General features: G+C 45.7%; 1 protein-coding gene across 9 annotated transcripts in view; it reads right to left on the bottom strand.

Annotated features, from left to right (window-relative positions):
• Positions 1–16,905, bottom strand: part of ARHGEF3 (Rho guanine nucleotide exchange factor 3) — a 66,041-nt gene that overhangs the window by 27,456 nt on the left and 21,680 nt on the right. For 6 of the 9 annotated variants that reach the window (XM_076072048.1, XM_032966661.2, XM_032966665.2 and 3 more), the window contains one exon: positions 10,378–10,485. In XM_076072048.1, coding sequence (XP_075928163.1) covers positions 10,378–10,485 — 108 coding nt within the window. Of the gene's footprint in view, positions 1–352; positions 647–10,377; positions 10,486–11,668; positions 15,128–16,905 lie in introns of those variants that run through there. The other 3 variants (XM_032966667.2, XM_032966668.2, XM_032966669.2) reach the window with 3 other exon arrangements.

Genomic DNA, 16,905 nt, shown 5'->3' with positions numbered 1-16,905 from the left:
ACTCGTCGCCAATACGGCACGATCGGCCAACGTTTGCAAGTTTGCCATTGGTCATCGAGAGTCGGGCATTTTCATCATACAGCAGACACATGTCCACAAAATACAGTAAATAAAAAGTAATAATATCCACCACCACTGTTTGTTATTTGGTTTCAGAATAGAGGAAGAGTTACTGTAATGAGGCAGTCCAACCAACAACAATAAGGACAAGAGTTGAACAGCAAATGGATCACACGACAGAAAACATTTGTCCAAAGGGAAAAAAAATCCTCCGGAAAAATCAATCCGCTCGCTATTTCCACAAAAGTGATCCGACAAACATTTTTTTTTTAACTCTGCAAGAGAAACTTACGGCGGCAGAGAAGGAGGGAGGAGGAGGCTTACCGAAGCCATGGCTGCTGAAGACGACTATCATGGTGTTCACCTCCGCACAACACACAGCAACAAGGCACTGTCCTGTCCTCTCATCTAAGCGAGACCAGGTTCTACCTCGTCCATACAAGTGACATAACTTAATGTGACAGCACAGACAGTCCCCCGCAGGGGCTGTGCTGCAGTGGGGAGGGAATAGATGAGATGGCCCAGTTCACCCCCCCCCACCCCCTAAGTGTGCCCAGCTTATGGTAGCACCCTCAGCAACTTCAGCACCTCCCCATTTCTCACAAACAGCGAAGCAAGCGGGTTCTCTCTCTCTCTCTGCAGTCACTCCTTAATGGCTCCTATCAGTTACATGAGCAATTTTTTTCCCCCCCTTTGGCTTTTCATTTCCCCCCCACCCCATCACAACTTCTTTGTCCGGGAACAAGAAACGCTGTCAAAATGTGGGAGTGCCATACATGGTGAAATACCGGACCAGGATCCATACATTTGCTTTGTGTAAAAGCAGTAGTAGCCACCGCACCAGGCAGTGACACGTGCGTTTAGAGTATTTGGCTGCTTTAAATTCCCACGTGATAAGCCACTTCGCCGAGCTATTTGTGGCCAGGTCGCTTCTGAAAAAGAGCTAAATAGCTCAGTGGGCCTTACCTGGTAAAATAAAAAGCTTAGTTTCGTTTTAGTCACTATCACCTCATCAGGCATGTAAAACTTTCATCCTTTAAATTTTCTATGACTATATATATTTTTTAAAGCAATAGGATTACATACGATTAATTTGGGCACTCATTGAAAGAAATAATGAGCACAAGGCTGCCTGGACTGTGTAGCAGTGGTTTTGGAAGCAGTTTATATTCAGTAGACATGCACTGTTGGCCCCATTAAAGACTGTGTGGTGCGGTTGACGAAGTAACCCACACCTGTAGCTTTGTTCTTGAACAGCACGTGGCCTCCCTGCCAAAAGCAAATTGTCAGGTCTGACTCAACCACACTCAGCTCGCACAAATGCCCGCACTAATGACGCAGAATATTCAGTGTCATGGACAATATAATTTGTTTGACAAAGCCCAAAATGCCCTGTCTACACAGGGCACATGTACTAGCCATGTGACAAAGGAGCAATTTGTTGACAGAATAACATGCACACAGCACTTCGTTGTGCCTTGGGCTTCTACATGTACATTGAATTTCTTTCGCACGGTACGTAGCCAACCGTGGTCGTGAAGGTCTTAATATCCAATTTACAGTTGCCCTTTCGTGAGAACTAATGGGTTTGGAACACTTCCCCAGTCATTCAAGCGGTGGGTTTTGCAGTAGTGTGATACCTTTATTAAGATAGGATCAGTTAGAATATTCTCTATAAATGCTACTCTATCAGCAGTCACCACACATACCAGACTGCTTCTATAGTCTTGCTTTAGGTTATATTTACTTAAAAATAAAAATCACCCCCCCCCCCCAAAATAAATATATGAGAGTAGTGTTTGCTAAGGGTTTACAGGATTTCTTAAAATCTTCAAAACTTGTAAACAGTGTTCCTGTTCCATCATGTGGAAAGGTTTAAAAAAAAATGAACCAGAAAAGGTTTGATCAGTTACAAGTTCCAACTGAATAAAAAATAAAATTCTCACGACGTTTCGGCCACAACACAAGTAGCCTTCTTCAGGTGAAGGAACAGAACTGTCGGGACGACAGCGCTTCATTGAAACGCTGTCGTCCCGACAGTTCTGTTCCTTCACCTGAAGAAGGCTACTTGTGTTGTGGCCGAAACGTAGTGAGAATTTTATTGGCTTATTTTGTTTTATTGTTTTATTCTCATTCTACGTGACTTTACCGAAAGAACCAAGATGAATCCTTGCAGTCACGAAAGCTTTAAATCGAAATTTAAGTTCCAACTGGTTTTGTCAACACATTTCAGATACTTAAAACGGTCGCTGCAATACAATAAACTGTACAGAGGTAACAATACTCTCCTCAATGATTCATTGTAATATGAAAATTCTATCCTCGAATTGATGTTTTTATCCCCTGGTGAATGTAGATTGTATAGTGGGCATGCATCTACAGTATATGGACAAGTCGGCCACATTAACTTTTTGCTGCCTGCTGCACTTATTGATTCCACGCTTTAATTTCCTTACATCAAAATGGAAGATCATTGTTGAAGTGCTCCTCTATATGCTGATTTGAGTATTTTTTCCCCGTTCCCCTCCTCTTTAGGCCATGCCCCCTCTTCTTAACGCCCCACCACCTTCCTGTTTAGGCCATGCCCCCTCCTCTCTAGGCCCCACACTTTCCTGTTTAGGCCATGCCCCCTCCTCTTTAGGCCATGCCCCATCCTCTTCAGGCTCCACCCCTTCCTTTGTAGTCCCACACCATCCCACTCGGACCCTGCACCCTTTTTTATCTTAAAGCCCTGCCCCTTTTCTTTTGAGACCCCACCCCTCCTATTTGGCCTCTGCCCTTTCCTCCAGACATAGGCTTGCACTTGTGATTTTAAAAAAAGGGCAGTGTCTCTTTTGTTTTGTTCCTTTTTTTCCGTGACACTTGACAACTGTGGACTAAAGCAACTTGATTTGACTGAGACGGCACGAGTGGGTGGTGGTGGGAGGGGGGGGCATAGGAGGCAGCGGTGGGGGGGGGGCTTCACAACAAAAATCCTTCTCGGGGGCAAAACAATAAGAGTGTGTGAATCAGCCAATTACTCATTACTTGTATGACTTCATAAACATATAGTGATTGTAATAATACATGTTTATTAAGAAATCCGTAAATCTACAAACATTTGTAAATAATGGCGACATGAGCCCAGCGGTACCGCGTTTGCCGCTTGTTGCAGAGGTTTGCGGTTCGAGTCCACCAAGGCGCCCTGGTAAATATTGCAAGTATATTTACCACAAATTGTGCGCCCGTGTCATGTGCTGGTGTCATGGTCCAAATTTGAAAAATAAATGTGGGTAAAGCCACGTAAGCACCATCGCCCCGACTAGGAGACTACCATCGCCCCGACTAGGAAACTACCACCGACAAGTCTTGTGTGAAACGCAGCACCTTCGTGATAGCCTTGCACTAAAATAATGGGGTAAAACACTTAATCACCATGGGGAAGCCTGTCAAAAAAACGTTGTGTGATACACTCTCTGCCTTGCTTCCAACAGGTTTCTGGGCTTCCACCCGGATTGTCGCCACCACTCACTGCAATCAGTGGTGGCTCAGAGCCCAGTACGTTCCTGCGTGAGCGTGTCCATACGTGCCCTGGGAGGAGGGATGGGCTCGGGTCTCCCGGCCGCACCCCAAAATCATTGCAGCGCCTACACGCCCACACGCACGTCTACCCAACCCCTGTATAACAACGCCCTTCCACTGTAAAACAACCTAGTAAAGATTTCCCTCGGACCTTACTGCATGCTGCGTGAGCCTACAAGAAAATACTTTTAACGGTGTACAAGTTCAGTCATAGCCTTTGGAGAAGCGAACAAGAATAAATGACAAATCAGTGTAGCACAATAAACAAAGGGCCCCCACTTTGGCTGGTTATTCACTGGCTTTTAACTTAGTAATCTTGTTTTTTTCATACATACCTAGGCTGTGTATATTTGGCTATCGGATAAGAAAATGAAGTTTCATGAATGAGAAAAAAGTAATTTCAAAGTAAGGTTAGGTGTTCCATTAATAGCAATCTCATGACAAGTATGTATAATGAACTTCTTTTGCACCGTACGTAGGCAACCGTGGGGGGGGGGGGAGGGAGGACAAACTAAACACAAAACGCAGTTCTAAAGAAATTCGTTTTCAATTTAAATTTTAAAGTGCATAGCTCCAGTGGCTTCCTCATATCGGAAGAGCATTCCAGACGACCGCGAAAGTGCTTCTGAAAGGACGCGATGCAGTGACTGTCTCTGTTCGATGGCAAGCCAAAAACCGCTGCGAGAATTCGCGTGATAGCTTATGATTTTGCATTGTTGTTGCATTATTAAAAATGCACACGAGTGACATCAAACTATGTGACTATAGAGTGTTTCACTGTACTATCAAAGGAGCTTTCATTTTTCACGAAGCTTCAAACTCGCGCCGGACTGCCCAAAACACACAGCCAAGGTAAGTATTTACGAGATTATAGCTATTCATATTTGGGTGAGGTGTTTCTTTAATCAACCCTTTCACTTACAGCCTCCATGTAGAGATAATTATAACAATGGGTATTAAGATGTATATCCCCTTAAGATTATTTGCTACCTCGATATGAAATGTATGGGCTATGTACTCCCTGGGGTGGAGTGGTGGCGCAGTGGTTAGCGCACTGCGCTATGAATCCGTCAACCCGAGTTCAATTGCTGGCCACGGCTAACCGGTCATTCATCCCGTCCCCTCCCCCTGCACCAACCTGCAAAGGCCAGTATGGTGAAATATGGTCAAACAACCCCCATGACCAGGGGTCGGCAAACTGCGGCTCCGGAGCCGCACACGGCTCTTTAAAGGGCTGCTTCGTGGCATTATTTACATGTGTTTGTGGCTCTTGAAATATTTTTTTTTAAAATGGCCCTTCTTGTTATTTTGGTTGCCGACCCCTGTCCATGACCAACATCGTGTGTGGGGGGGGGGGCCTTGAATCCAGGAATGGTTTGACAAAATGCCTGTAAAATATACCCTCTGACACAGTAATTTCAAAACTGGCTCAACGAGATTTGTAGAATTGTTCAAGTCAGTGATACCACACAGGCGTTAACAAGGTCAGCAGACAGATGGACTTTTCATAGAGACCCCTAAAGTTAATGTCCCTCTACCAAATGAATGTTTCTTGTTCATAGGACCCTGCATCTACAATTATTGAACCGACACCAGTGGATTAACATAACCAATCAGGAATTTTAAATTATATATCTTGGCATTTAAAATGTTCTACATTTCTCAAGGTAAACAGCCATATATAAGTTCAGCACTTATACTGATATCTCAATTAGCACAATTATATGGATTGATTATATGGATTTTTTTTCATCAAGATATCTTTATTCAACACTTGTTTGAAGAAAAGTTACCATCACAAACATTTGTTCCATTATATTCAGAGCATGTTTTTTCTCTTTATAACAGTTTTATCTCAAACACATAACTAACACACAGCACGCATTGTACTGCTATATTTCCATATCGGGCAGTGTCTTGTGATTGCCGTGCTGCTGGCCTTATTAAACAGTTTGGAATAATTATGACTGATGAATACCATACAGGTTGCATAACAGTATTTAGCTTGCCCAAGGCACTGTCTGTACTCATGTTAAAGGGGAAAAAAGGGGCTCACATGATGCAGATGATGTACATTGAAAAAAACAAGCATGCAAACGTCACCAATCGGCAACAAAAACTCACATTTATCAATAATCTTGTAATTTCCCACAACGAGCTGTCGGTTTTATGGTTAATTTCGATTTCACCGTATTAGATGGATTTTCAGAGGGCTCATGCTGGCCAATAATACGCAAACATGTTTGTCACACGGGCTTATTTTTAAACCAATGCAGCAGTGGAGAGGAAAACTGATAACATCGCAATGCATCCGTTAAGCCCTGACCATGAACAGTCTTTCTCGATCTCTCATGCCTGAGTAAATTTGACCAGATGGAAGAACAGATTGCAAAAAATGTTTAACAAAGCTGTTGCTGCAACCGGTACAATTACTCTCCACACGTGAATGCAAACAATGGCGACAGGTGAGATTTAACACAAAAAAATAAAACTGGGTTTTAGTACTTATGTAAAACCTGGTTTTCATAGGTGGTCACTGACAAGCTCTGGCTCACATACAAATGAAATTCATCTCTGTGCCGGGCACTCAAACTTATAATTTGATAATTATTTAATTGTTTCGTATGGATGGGTGAACTCTGACCCTCCCCCCACAGGGGAGGCCCTCGCACCACATGACCTCTCTGCCGCCATTTTAGCAGTGACAAGACTATTGAAGGCACATGGTACTGAACAGGGTTAATGCAACGCAAATAACTGACCCAATCACGAACAAAACATTTGAGTGGATGGTGGGAGGGATGCCGAGCGTGTCGGTGACTACCTAAGCCTCCGATGTACACTCACGAACCCATGAGGGCATCCTCTGATGTCACAATGGCTTCCTCGTCTTTTTCTTGACCACGAAGGATAAAACGCTGCTCTGACTTCCTCCAGGCCTTGGGAATGTCCAGGTAAAGAGCCAAGGCCCTCACTGGTTCTAATTTATAAAGCCTGAACTCTTCAGGGGAACGAAAGGTACATGGGCAGAAGGACAGGAGCACAATTTCCTGGTTCATGTGCAAATCTGAAAGCACCTGAGCCGCAAAAACAAGGTGAGGCCATAGGCCACCACCAAAACCTGCAGCTAACTCAACTTCCTTGCTCAGTTGATGGCCAAGAGAAAACCCATCTTTAGCGTCAGTAGATGTTCTGAGCACATGGCTCGTAGCTGGAACGGTGGCTTATAAAGAACATTCGGTACATGTGCAGATTTTAGGGAGCATCGCCCAAGTACAATGGGGGGGCGACTCCTGCTTCATCTCCCTTAAGAACCTCAAGACCAATTTGGTTAAGCCTACTGTACACGCACCACCCCAGGAGGTCCGAGAAACATCACCTCTGGAACCAATTGGGCGTGATCAGCACCCTGGATGCCCCCTTCCTTGCCGATCTATTCCATCCTTTTTGGAATCACAGGGAACAGGGGCAAGAAGTAGCCAAGGCTACCAGTCCACTAAAACTAGAGCGTCCGTCACCATTGCCTCTTGTTGCCTGAACCTGGATGCGAACCGCTCCAATTTGGTGTTTTTCCTGGACGCGAACCATTTTGTTCAAACACCTTAAATTGCAGGGCCCACTTGTCGAGATAAATTCTCTCTTTGCTCAGGCAATCTACCAAATGGTTTTTCCCTGGCGAGGTGAGGCGCCAACAGCCTCACCAGATTGTGTTTTGCCCAGGTCGAGGGCGTGCAATTCCTGCATGAGCCTGTCAAATGTGGGACAGCCTTGCTTGTCCACCATGGCTATTGCTGTATGTATGTAGAACGCATTTCGCACCGTACATAGCCAACCGTGCTAATCGGTGGTGTGACGTTGTCGCATGACACCAGGACATTTCGGCCTGCCACCACGCCCCCGACAGGGGCTAACACCAACCGAATCGCTCTCACCTCAAGGAGGTTTATGCTTTCCTCTATCTGCCACAGACCATTGTCCCTCAAGGACTCTCCTCTCGTTGCATGCGCTTCAGCTACTCAGGCTAGCATCTGTCTGCAGGACCACCTATTCCCTAAATAACCCAAGAGACATGGTCTCCTAGCAGGTGAGAGCTCAGCAACCACTTGCTGGTAGGGAAAGTGGGACGAATTGTCGAAACCTGCACTCAAGAGGGTCATAATTGTTCAGCAGCACCATTGCAAGGCTCACATGTGCAACCTGCCCAACTGGACCATCTCTACTGTGGCCGCCATGTGGCCCAGTGACACCAGGAATCGTTTTGTTTTTTCTCCATTGGCTGACACAAGTTCTGCAACTTTGCTCCTGAGCCACATCACCTTTACCTGTGGAAAAAACACCTGGGTCGAGGTCGTGTTCAGCCACACGCATTGATGTTTGATCTGCCATGCCAGCTGGAAGCTGCATTCTTGAACCTTGAGCCCAAACCTGTGCTCTTTTAGGGATTTAACCACCTCCACAACGGACCTCTTAATAAGTCGCCCAGGTACAAACACACATGCTGCCCTCTGCCCTGTAAATCTGGGACCATAACTGCCAGAATCTTCGTAAAGATCCTCAGGGAGGCGGGCAGCTGAATGCAAGTACCGGGAACTCCCAGTGTCCCCTTGAATGGTGAACTGCAGTTATTTGTGTTAGTCACATATTATTGGAATGTGTAGGTATGCATCTTTCCCTTCTACTAATACCAGCAGGTCTATGACCAAAATTAACATCAGGATGGAGGTCAATGAATCCATCATGAACCGGTGTTACTGCAGGTATCTGTTTAGCCTCCTGAGGTCCAGAACAGCTTCGTCACAATAAGGATTCTCGAGTAAAACCCCAATCCTAATTGTTCCCTCAGGAGCCTTCTCATGGTCCCAAGGTCCAGAAGCCTTGACATCTGTTTCTAAGACTTCCTTCATTAACGGGTCCAGCAGAGGCCACGATTCTATCCAGAAATGAGGGCCCAACGAATTCCAGGGCGTAAAACTTCATCTATAGTCAGAATGACTCACTCGTCACATGTCGTTTTCCCTCCATATCTCTAAAAACAGTGTCAGGTGGCACCCCAGCCACGGCCGTGGTGGGGCCAACAACAGTCCACCTCCTGCCCCATCTACTGCACAGCTTGAAGGGGGCTTGGCTAGTCGTATCAGACAATGTCAAGCAAATGTTGGTCCAGGGGCTTTCCTGCCTCGTTTGACACGAGTGGCTTTTTAAATACTGCTGGCTTCTCGCCCTTATTGGCCTCTCCACCTTGAGGGTCTGGGACACCGTGCTGAGACCCCACTAGGTGCCTTGGTAGCATCTTGCAAAACGGTTCATCCTCGACAGAGCTGGAGTTTCTGAGAATTCTCCTTCCTCCTTGGTCTCTTAGACGAAGAGAGCTCATTGTTACCAGACGCCTCATCTCGGGCGGCTCTTCCTCTTTGGGGGAGGCTTGCAGGACCCGGGCATGTCCTGGGCCACTAGCTGCCCCCAACCTGCTTGGACACTGTCCAGAAGGAGGTTGAGGATCGTCTTCCCTAAGTTAGACATAATTTTCCCAAGTTCTTGTGAGAGGGGCCTCTGCTGGGCCTTTCGAAGGTGTCATTTTGCCCAGGCCCATATGTTTCTGAGGCCTCTTTCATGAGTTCCTCGTCTATAAAGTACCACTCGCCCTGGGAATGAATACTTGTCCAAGCTGTAGTGCTCCGGGGAGGGCTAGCACACTTGGTGCATTCATGTCAGGGCCGCATTCCTGGCTCGAGCTTTCTTAAAGGCCACGGTCCACTTTTGCTTCTTCTTCTGCAACATCGGCAGGGTACCCGATGTCGTTTTGAGCACGTGTGATTGTATATCACCTCATTGAGGCAGGCAGGTATAACCCAAGGGTTCCTGGCTGAATTTATTTTTCCCACACTCGTGCAGAGGAGCATGGCAAGCTGGGACTTTTGGGTACTGGCGGGCGGCTGCTGGCCACGTGGATAACCTGCACTCCACTTCGGCGCATCAGGTTTCAGACCCTACATTTCCCAGGCTCCTGTCACGCTGGGGTGTCCTGCGGAGGATAAGGGCCCCGTGCTGGCCCCAGGCCGCTTTAAAGGTGTGACCCCTGTCTTAGGAACTGCTTGCATTGGGCCTGGCTCCTTAGGAGCACAATGGCCTTCGCTCACGCCATCACCGCCATCTGTTATCGAGGATTTTTGTCGTCAAATTTTGAGCTTCCATGTGTATGTGACCCAAGCAGTGAAAACACAAGGAGTGCGGACGGTTCAGTTTCATATATACGTCTGTCTCTGCATCTCCGTGTGAGCAACAGAGACACACAGAGATATAAAGACACACAGATACAGATATACAAACACTGAGACACACAAAGGTGTAGATGCTAGAGTACAGAAGTCTCTCAACCCATGTACTGCAGATGTTGGTGGTTAGCGACATGTCATGTCCAAGTTCACTTACCAAAAAGGGTTTCCCTATCTCTCTTTTTAATCTTTCTCTGTCTTCACGGCTCTATGTCTGTGTCCGTATGTTTTCTTGTCTTTGTGTCTCTGTGTATCGGTCTGTATCTCCATGTCTTTGTGTGCATCCATGTTTCTATGTCTGCCTGTGTCTCCATGTGTCTACCTGGTCTTTGTGTGTATCTGCATCTCCTTGTCTGTGTCACTCTTCGCATCTCTCGTCTTTGTTTTTGGTTGCACCTTCCATAAAACCCAAGGGCTGTGCGACTTTAATTTAAAGGACAATGTTTTTAGCCCAGATGAATGGAGCCGAGGCTGCAGCACACACCTGCAGGGTCTGGCCGATCCGCTTGACCGTGCCAGCCTTGACGGGGGTGATGAGGTTGGCCAGCGAGGCGACGCGGGAGAGGGGCCTCACCTTCTTCGTGCTGGGCTCCTGTAACGGCACACGGTAAAACATATTAACGTATAATTAATATAATAACTCATTCAAAATGCTGATCTGGCACGCGGGGGACGTGCTGTGGCAGGTACCATGAATCTCAGGCATGTGTGGGTGCAGAACTATTGTGGAGACTCAAGGGGTGGATTGATTCAAATGTGCAGACTATCCGCATAAGATCAAACACACCTGGTGTATGTATTCTACAATGTAACTGCAGCCAGAGTGTGATTAACACCTTGACTTAAAATTCAAGCATCACTGAATATTGGCGACACCGTCTATAGTAGACGTAACATGGTGCCTGATTGAGCACACAAACAACAACCAACATCAGACCATTCACAAGCAATGTGCCCGTTCACTTACCAGGTTCAACAATGCGGTAGTAATTTAAGCGGTTCCCAATGGGAACCAGTGCAGGGGCCACAAAGAAACACATAGTTGATGCGCTGCTGCTTGAGTCACATTAACACAAGCCACAAGCAAGCCGCATGCAAACAGGCCTGAGCCACACAGAGCCATGAACCTTGGAAAAATGTAAAAGCAGAAGTCTAATTAAGCTTCAATTGGAACTATCAACGGATTAGCCAGGACACTTATTGTAATTTAAATATGCAGGTAAACACATGGCCCCTATTAGTTGTTGCCTGACGATCAGTGAAATGGAAAGAACAAATGTCCCATTTTGCATGTGTTTTGGCTCAACATGTAGCAACCAAATGCTGTCTTTAAAAAAATAAAGATGGTTACATTTGTAATCTATGCCCGCTTGCAAGTGAACACGCATACACAGGCGAGGATAGTTTATATTTTAAAAAGTGCATTTAGCTACAACGGATCGTGGACACTGATGTCAGAAAAGGCTGATTTATCAAAGTCACATGAACCATGCCTCAAGATGATGAAGATTATTTTAAACAGAGGAGACCACATGGGAATAAAAAACAGATGAGCCCATGAACAAAACATTTCCACAGATATAGCTGGGTTTAAAAATTACAATACAATGTGTAATACGTGCAAATAAATACATGTTAAACTGCCACAAAGAAACATGCTTCACGGACAGCACTTATCTAGTCTGCCGAATTACATTTGTCTGGTCTATATCGCCATGTACATATTAAGTTAAAAACGTGTCGCAAGCCGAGGGTGCCGGGTGTGTAGCGCCTACCTCGTCCCCACTTTCTGTTGCCTCCACCTCCCAGTTCTTGAGCGTTGTCTGCTTAACAAACATCTGGCCCCGACTGCGCAGGTGGCACCAAGCTCCACTCGGATTACGAATCGTCCCGTTTTTTTCAGCTGACCGGCATGTTCGTCTCGCTTTGGCCACAGTGGGCTTTTTTATATCGAGCCGTTGGCTATCCCTTCCAACCTTCCTCTATTAACTTGATAATCTCCACCGACAGTCGTTAAATGCCAACCAGCAGCGCTTCCTGTGCTTGAAAATACGGTCGTCACCTTTCTAGCTGTCCCTGACCGTTGTTCTTAATAATGGTTTTCAAATGGTTTTTTTTTTATCATCAGCCTTTTGCCGTGCTCCTGGTACGGGAAGTTATTTCTTGCTACACGAAGCAGAGTTTTATCTTGAAGCAGAGTTTTATCTTGAAGCGATGTCAGTTTTGGCTTGCTCCGTTTAAATAATCCTCCCACAACTCCCTCTAGCTGATGATTAATTTAATTTGTATTACAGCTCCACCTATGAAGGGACAGCCCACTCGTATTGCTGCAATGTCCTCTCCCTTCTGCCTCTGGGCTGCGGAGGCAGCTTTAACCTTTCAGACGCACGCCTTTGCTCTTTTGTGCTTTCCCCGAATGCGCGGTAACGCTGGAAATGTGGACCGGTGAAAAGGGTACCAACGCAAGCGTCTCTCCCGCCAGCGCGTTAAGAGCGCAATGACGACTGAGCATGTCAGTGGCTATGAATCGTAACAGAGGCGGTGGGGGGGGGGGCGTGGGGTGCCTTTGACGTCAGCTGGCACAACCAGACCTCAGACATCGCACAATCCCACGCACTCCCCCACCCTCCTCCTAAAACATATACCCACCCACTCATTCAGACATACAGACACACAGCACTCCCCAGTCTGCTCTCATCTCTACACAGCCTGTGCATGCACAAGGGGGGGTAACTCGAGCGCTCTCTGCCTCTGCTGGTCTCCCTGGAGCCTCCGACAGCAGCAGGTGGCAAACCTGTTAGCGGTCAGCTTTAGGGTTGCTATCACTCGGCAAAATCCCTCCCTAACCCAGCGGGGTCGGCAGCCACAGCCACTTGGCTCCACACACGTTACCCAAGGGCTGTAGTCGTTAATTATCGGGCAGCGGCCATCCGAACTACTACCGCTACCCGCCCTTCCCCCACAGCTGGGGAGTGGAGGGGGTCGATCGGAATCACGCGTGCCGATGCGTGACTCTCTCCAAACAAAGCAGGGGGCCTGGCAGTGCTGTGGCCCCGAGCCTCATCACTTCTCATTGCCGGAATTAGCACGGCCAGAGTTTTTTTTTCAATTAAGGTCTCTGCATAGCCGAGTGCTTCATGAGACATTGAATAAGTGTGACATGGGCAGGGAACCGAGGCAAGCGTGGAAGCCTCGGGACAGGTCTGATCAAAGTCAATTTGGAATTCAGCTCAGAGAAAGCTATGTTAGCAAATTGTTTTCATTGGTATGTTAACCATAAACTTTTTTTTTTAACTCATGTATAAGTTACATACTAATTTGTGTCTATATTAGTGTTCTTCACCAAGTTTCAGAGGGGGGGCCACTGTCACCGATAAGACATCAGTGTGAGGGCCACCGCACATTCGAAACCATTGGGGTTAGACAGCACAGTGATGATGGGGTGTTTTCAAATTTGTGTATTGTCAGGGGCCACACGTCAGGAGCCGCACTAAAGGCCACCAGGGGCCACCAGTGGCCACCAGTGGCTCGCAGGCCTTGCAATGAAGAACACTGGTCTATATATGCGGCTCATCTGCACGCATGTACATATGTAATAATGTATCTTTCTCCAAAGAACTCCTCCTAGACCACTACCAATTTAAACGAAATCTCATATATAGTTTATACAAATTAGATCAAATTGATGGAAAAATTTCGACCTGTGATCCCGTTATTTGGCTGATCGGCCTTGGCACTGTCAGGTCTACCATTTAGAATACCCAAGCATGTGAAGAAAGACCCTTTTCAAAATTATATAACGGACAGGTATATATCACCGGGAATGATGTGTGCATCATTGGGGAAGATGTGTGCAGGGGCGAGGGGAACCAACCAATCTCAACGGCTTTCTACCATATTGTGTAAACTAGTGAGAGACAGGTGAGCTGATGACTGATAAGTATCAGGTGAGTGGTAAATGTGTTTTTTACAAGGGTCAGGTATCATGTTACCTGTCCATCGCATGGGCTGCCCTCTTAGTTTTACTATATAAAGCCTTCTGCACCACCCAAATATGGCTTCTGCTGACCATGGCACTTGTTACACTGTGCGGCTGCAATTCATCTTATAATCACGCAAGAACTGAGTTTATCGATTTACCTTCCAGCTGATTGCAGGCTCTATTTTGGGGGCGACTCAGGCACTACTCTGGTCCTTCAGATGTCCACAAATGTCCCCTCGACAAGGCCATCCGCTCTACTTCACGTTACGCAAAATCCTTGTTTCTTACCCAACCCATATGTACCTACAAAGCTGAGTGCTTTTTACGATGGCTCATCATCATAAACCTATTGTACTTGTTTTTTTTAACATTTCGCCATCTGAACTCTTTACGAACGAACCATAAAAGCTGCTCTTCAGCAAGTTCCCATGGAGAGAATGAACATAGACATATTACAATGCCATACTTTCCAGCTTCCAGATCAAACTGATTTCTAAATTCCAAGCGCACGTTTCACGAGATTTGGGAAAGTTTGAACATGTATTTCTAGAGAAGAGAGGTACAGTGAGGGAAAAAAAGTATTTGATCCCCTGCTGATTTTGTAAGTTTGCCCACTGACAAAGGAATGATCAGTCTATAATTTTAATGGTAGGTTTATTTGAACAGTGAGAGACAGAATAACAACAAAAATAATCCAGAAAAACGCATGCCAAAATTTTTTAATTTTATTTGCCTTTTAATGAGGGAAATAAGTATTTGACCCCTCTGCAAAACATTACTTAGTACTTGATGGCAAAACCCTTGTTGGCAATCACAGAGGTCAGACATTTCTTGTAGTTGGCCACCAGGTTTGCACACATCTCAGGAGGGATTTTGTCCCACTCCTCTTTGCAGATCTTCTCCAAGTCATTAAGGTTTCGAGGCTGACGTTTGGCAACTCGAACCTCCAGCTCCCTCCACAGATTTTCTATGGGATTAAGGTCTGGAGACTGGCTAGGCCACTCCAGGACCTTAATATGCTTCTTCTTGAGCCACTCCTTTGTTGCCTTGGCCGTGTGTTTTGGGTCATTGTCATGCTGGAATACCCATCCACGACCCATTTTCAATGCCCTGGCTGAGGGAAGGAGGTTCTCACCCAAGATTTGACAGTACATGGCCCCGTCCATCGTCCCTTTGATGCGGTGAAGTTGTCCTGTCCCTTTAGCAGAAAAACACCCCCAAAGCATGTTTCCATCTCCATGTTTGACAGTGGGGATGGTGTTCTTGGTGTCATAGGCAGCATTCCTCCTCCTCCGAACACGGCGAGTTGAGTTGATGCCAAAGAGCTCCATTTTGGTCTCATCTGACCACAACACTTTCACCCAGTTGTCTTCTGAATCATTCAGATGTTCATTGGCAAACTTCAGACGGGCAAGTATATGTGCTTTCTTGAGCAGGGGGGCCTTGCGGGCGCTGCAGGATTTCAGTCCTTCACGGCGTAGTGTTACCAATTGTTTTCTTGGTGATTATGGTCCCAGCTGCCTTGAGATCATTGATACGATCCTCCCGTGTAGTTATGGGCTGATTCCTCACCGTTCTCATGATCATTGCAACTCCACGAGGTGAGATCTTGCATGGAGCCCCAGGCCGAGGGAGATTGACAGTTCTTTTGTGTTTCTTCCATTTGCGAATAATCGCACCAACTGTTGTCACCTTCTCACCAAGCTGCTTGGCAATGGTCTTGTAGCCCATTCCAGCCTTGTGTATCTATAATCGTGTCCCTGACATCCTTGGAGAGCTCTTTGGTCTTGGCCATGGTGGAGAGGTTGGAATCTGATTGATTCTGTGGACAGGTGTCGTTTATACAGGTAACAAGCTGAGATTAGGAGCACTCCCTTTAAGAGTGTGCTCCTAATCTCAGCTCGTTACCTGTATAAAAGACACCTGGGAGCCAGAAATCTTTCTGATTGAGAGGGGGTCAAATACTTATTTCCCTCATTAAAATGCAAATCAATTTATAACATTTTTGACATGCGTTTTTCTGGATATTTTTGTTGTTATTCTGTCTCTCACTGTTCAAATGAACCTACCATTAAAATTATAGACTGATCATTTCTTTGTCAGTGGGCAAACGTACAAAATCAGCAGGGGATCAAATACTTTTTTCCCTCACTGTATGTCTTTGTCTGTTCTCTGCCATACGTCATTTTAATTTAATTAGTTGTGGCCTTGGAAGGAAAGTTTTATATTACGCAGACATTGTGGTGTGAAAGGTGCTCGTGTATTTCATTTCCTTGCCGCTCCATGCTGTGCAGTTTATTGTGAGAATACTTATCGAATAATCTGAAACTCATTTTGTCCCTGATGAAATATGTATTAGTAGCATGAGGTGAGTTTAGAAGATTGTTTTCTCCCTGCTATCTTGAAAGATATTTATTTAAAGCAGACCATACATAAACATGTTGGAGCCAAAATAGCAATGACGTCAGATATAAATAACAAAAAGATGCTGGGATATAGACCATGCCTTACCACATGGTTATTGGTCAAAAAGGGCCATGTTCACTTGCCAATCAGTCACAGAGGAAATTGTTTATTTTTAACCAACTATATTAATCAGAGCAAAAAGTACAAAGATATTGTGTCTCATCATCAACAATCTAAGTATCTTCTGGAAAACGGCACTGTTTAAGTTAATTTGATTTGTTACGCAAGTGATCCCGTTTTCGTCAGCTGCCAGGCTATTTTACAAAGGAGATCCGTTTGTGTGCGAGTACAGCAACAACAAAACAAACGCATCAATACTTTCAGAGAACGAGTACAGGAAGCTGAAGGAATAGTGTAACAACGAAAAAAAGAGGTAATTAATGGTCGTATGATCAAACGCACACAATTAAAAAAATATATATAAAACAGTGGAAATATAATGAGAGCAAGAGGCACCGGGAAAAGTTCTGTTACAGGTGCAAGTAAGCTGTATATACTTTAGTCTCACAGTGATACAAACACACGCTAATCGAAAAAGACAGCGCAAATATGTGGGAGCAAGAG

This window comes from Petromyzon marinus, chromosome 36 (genome assembly GCF_048934315.1).
Source record: "Petromyzon marinus isolate PM22_M1 ecotype Great Lakes invasive population chromosome 36, UKy_Petmar_22M1.pri1.0, whole genome shotgun sequence".
NCBI lineage: Eukaryota > Metazoa > Chordata > Hyperoartia > Petromyzontiformes > Petromyzontidae > Petromyzon > Petromyzon marinus.
This window is presented reverse-complemented; position numbering and strand designations above follow the sequence as displayed.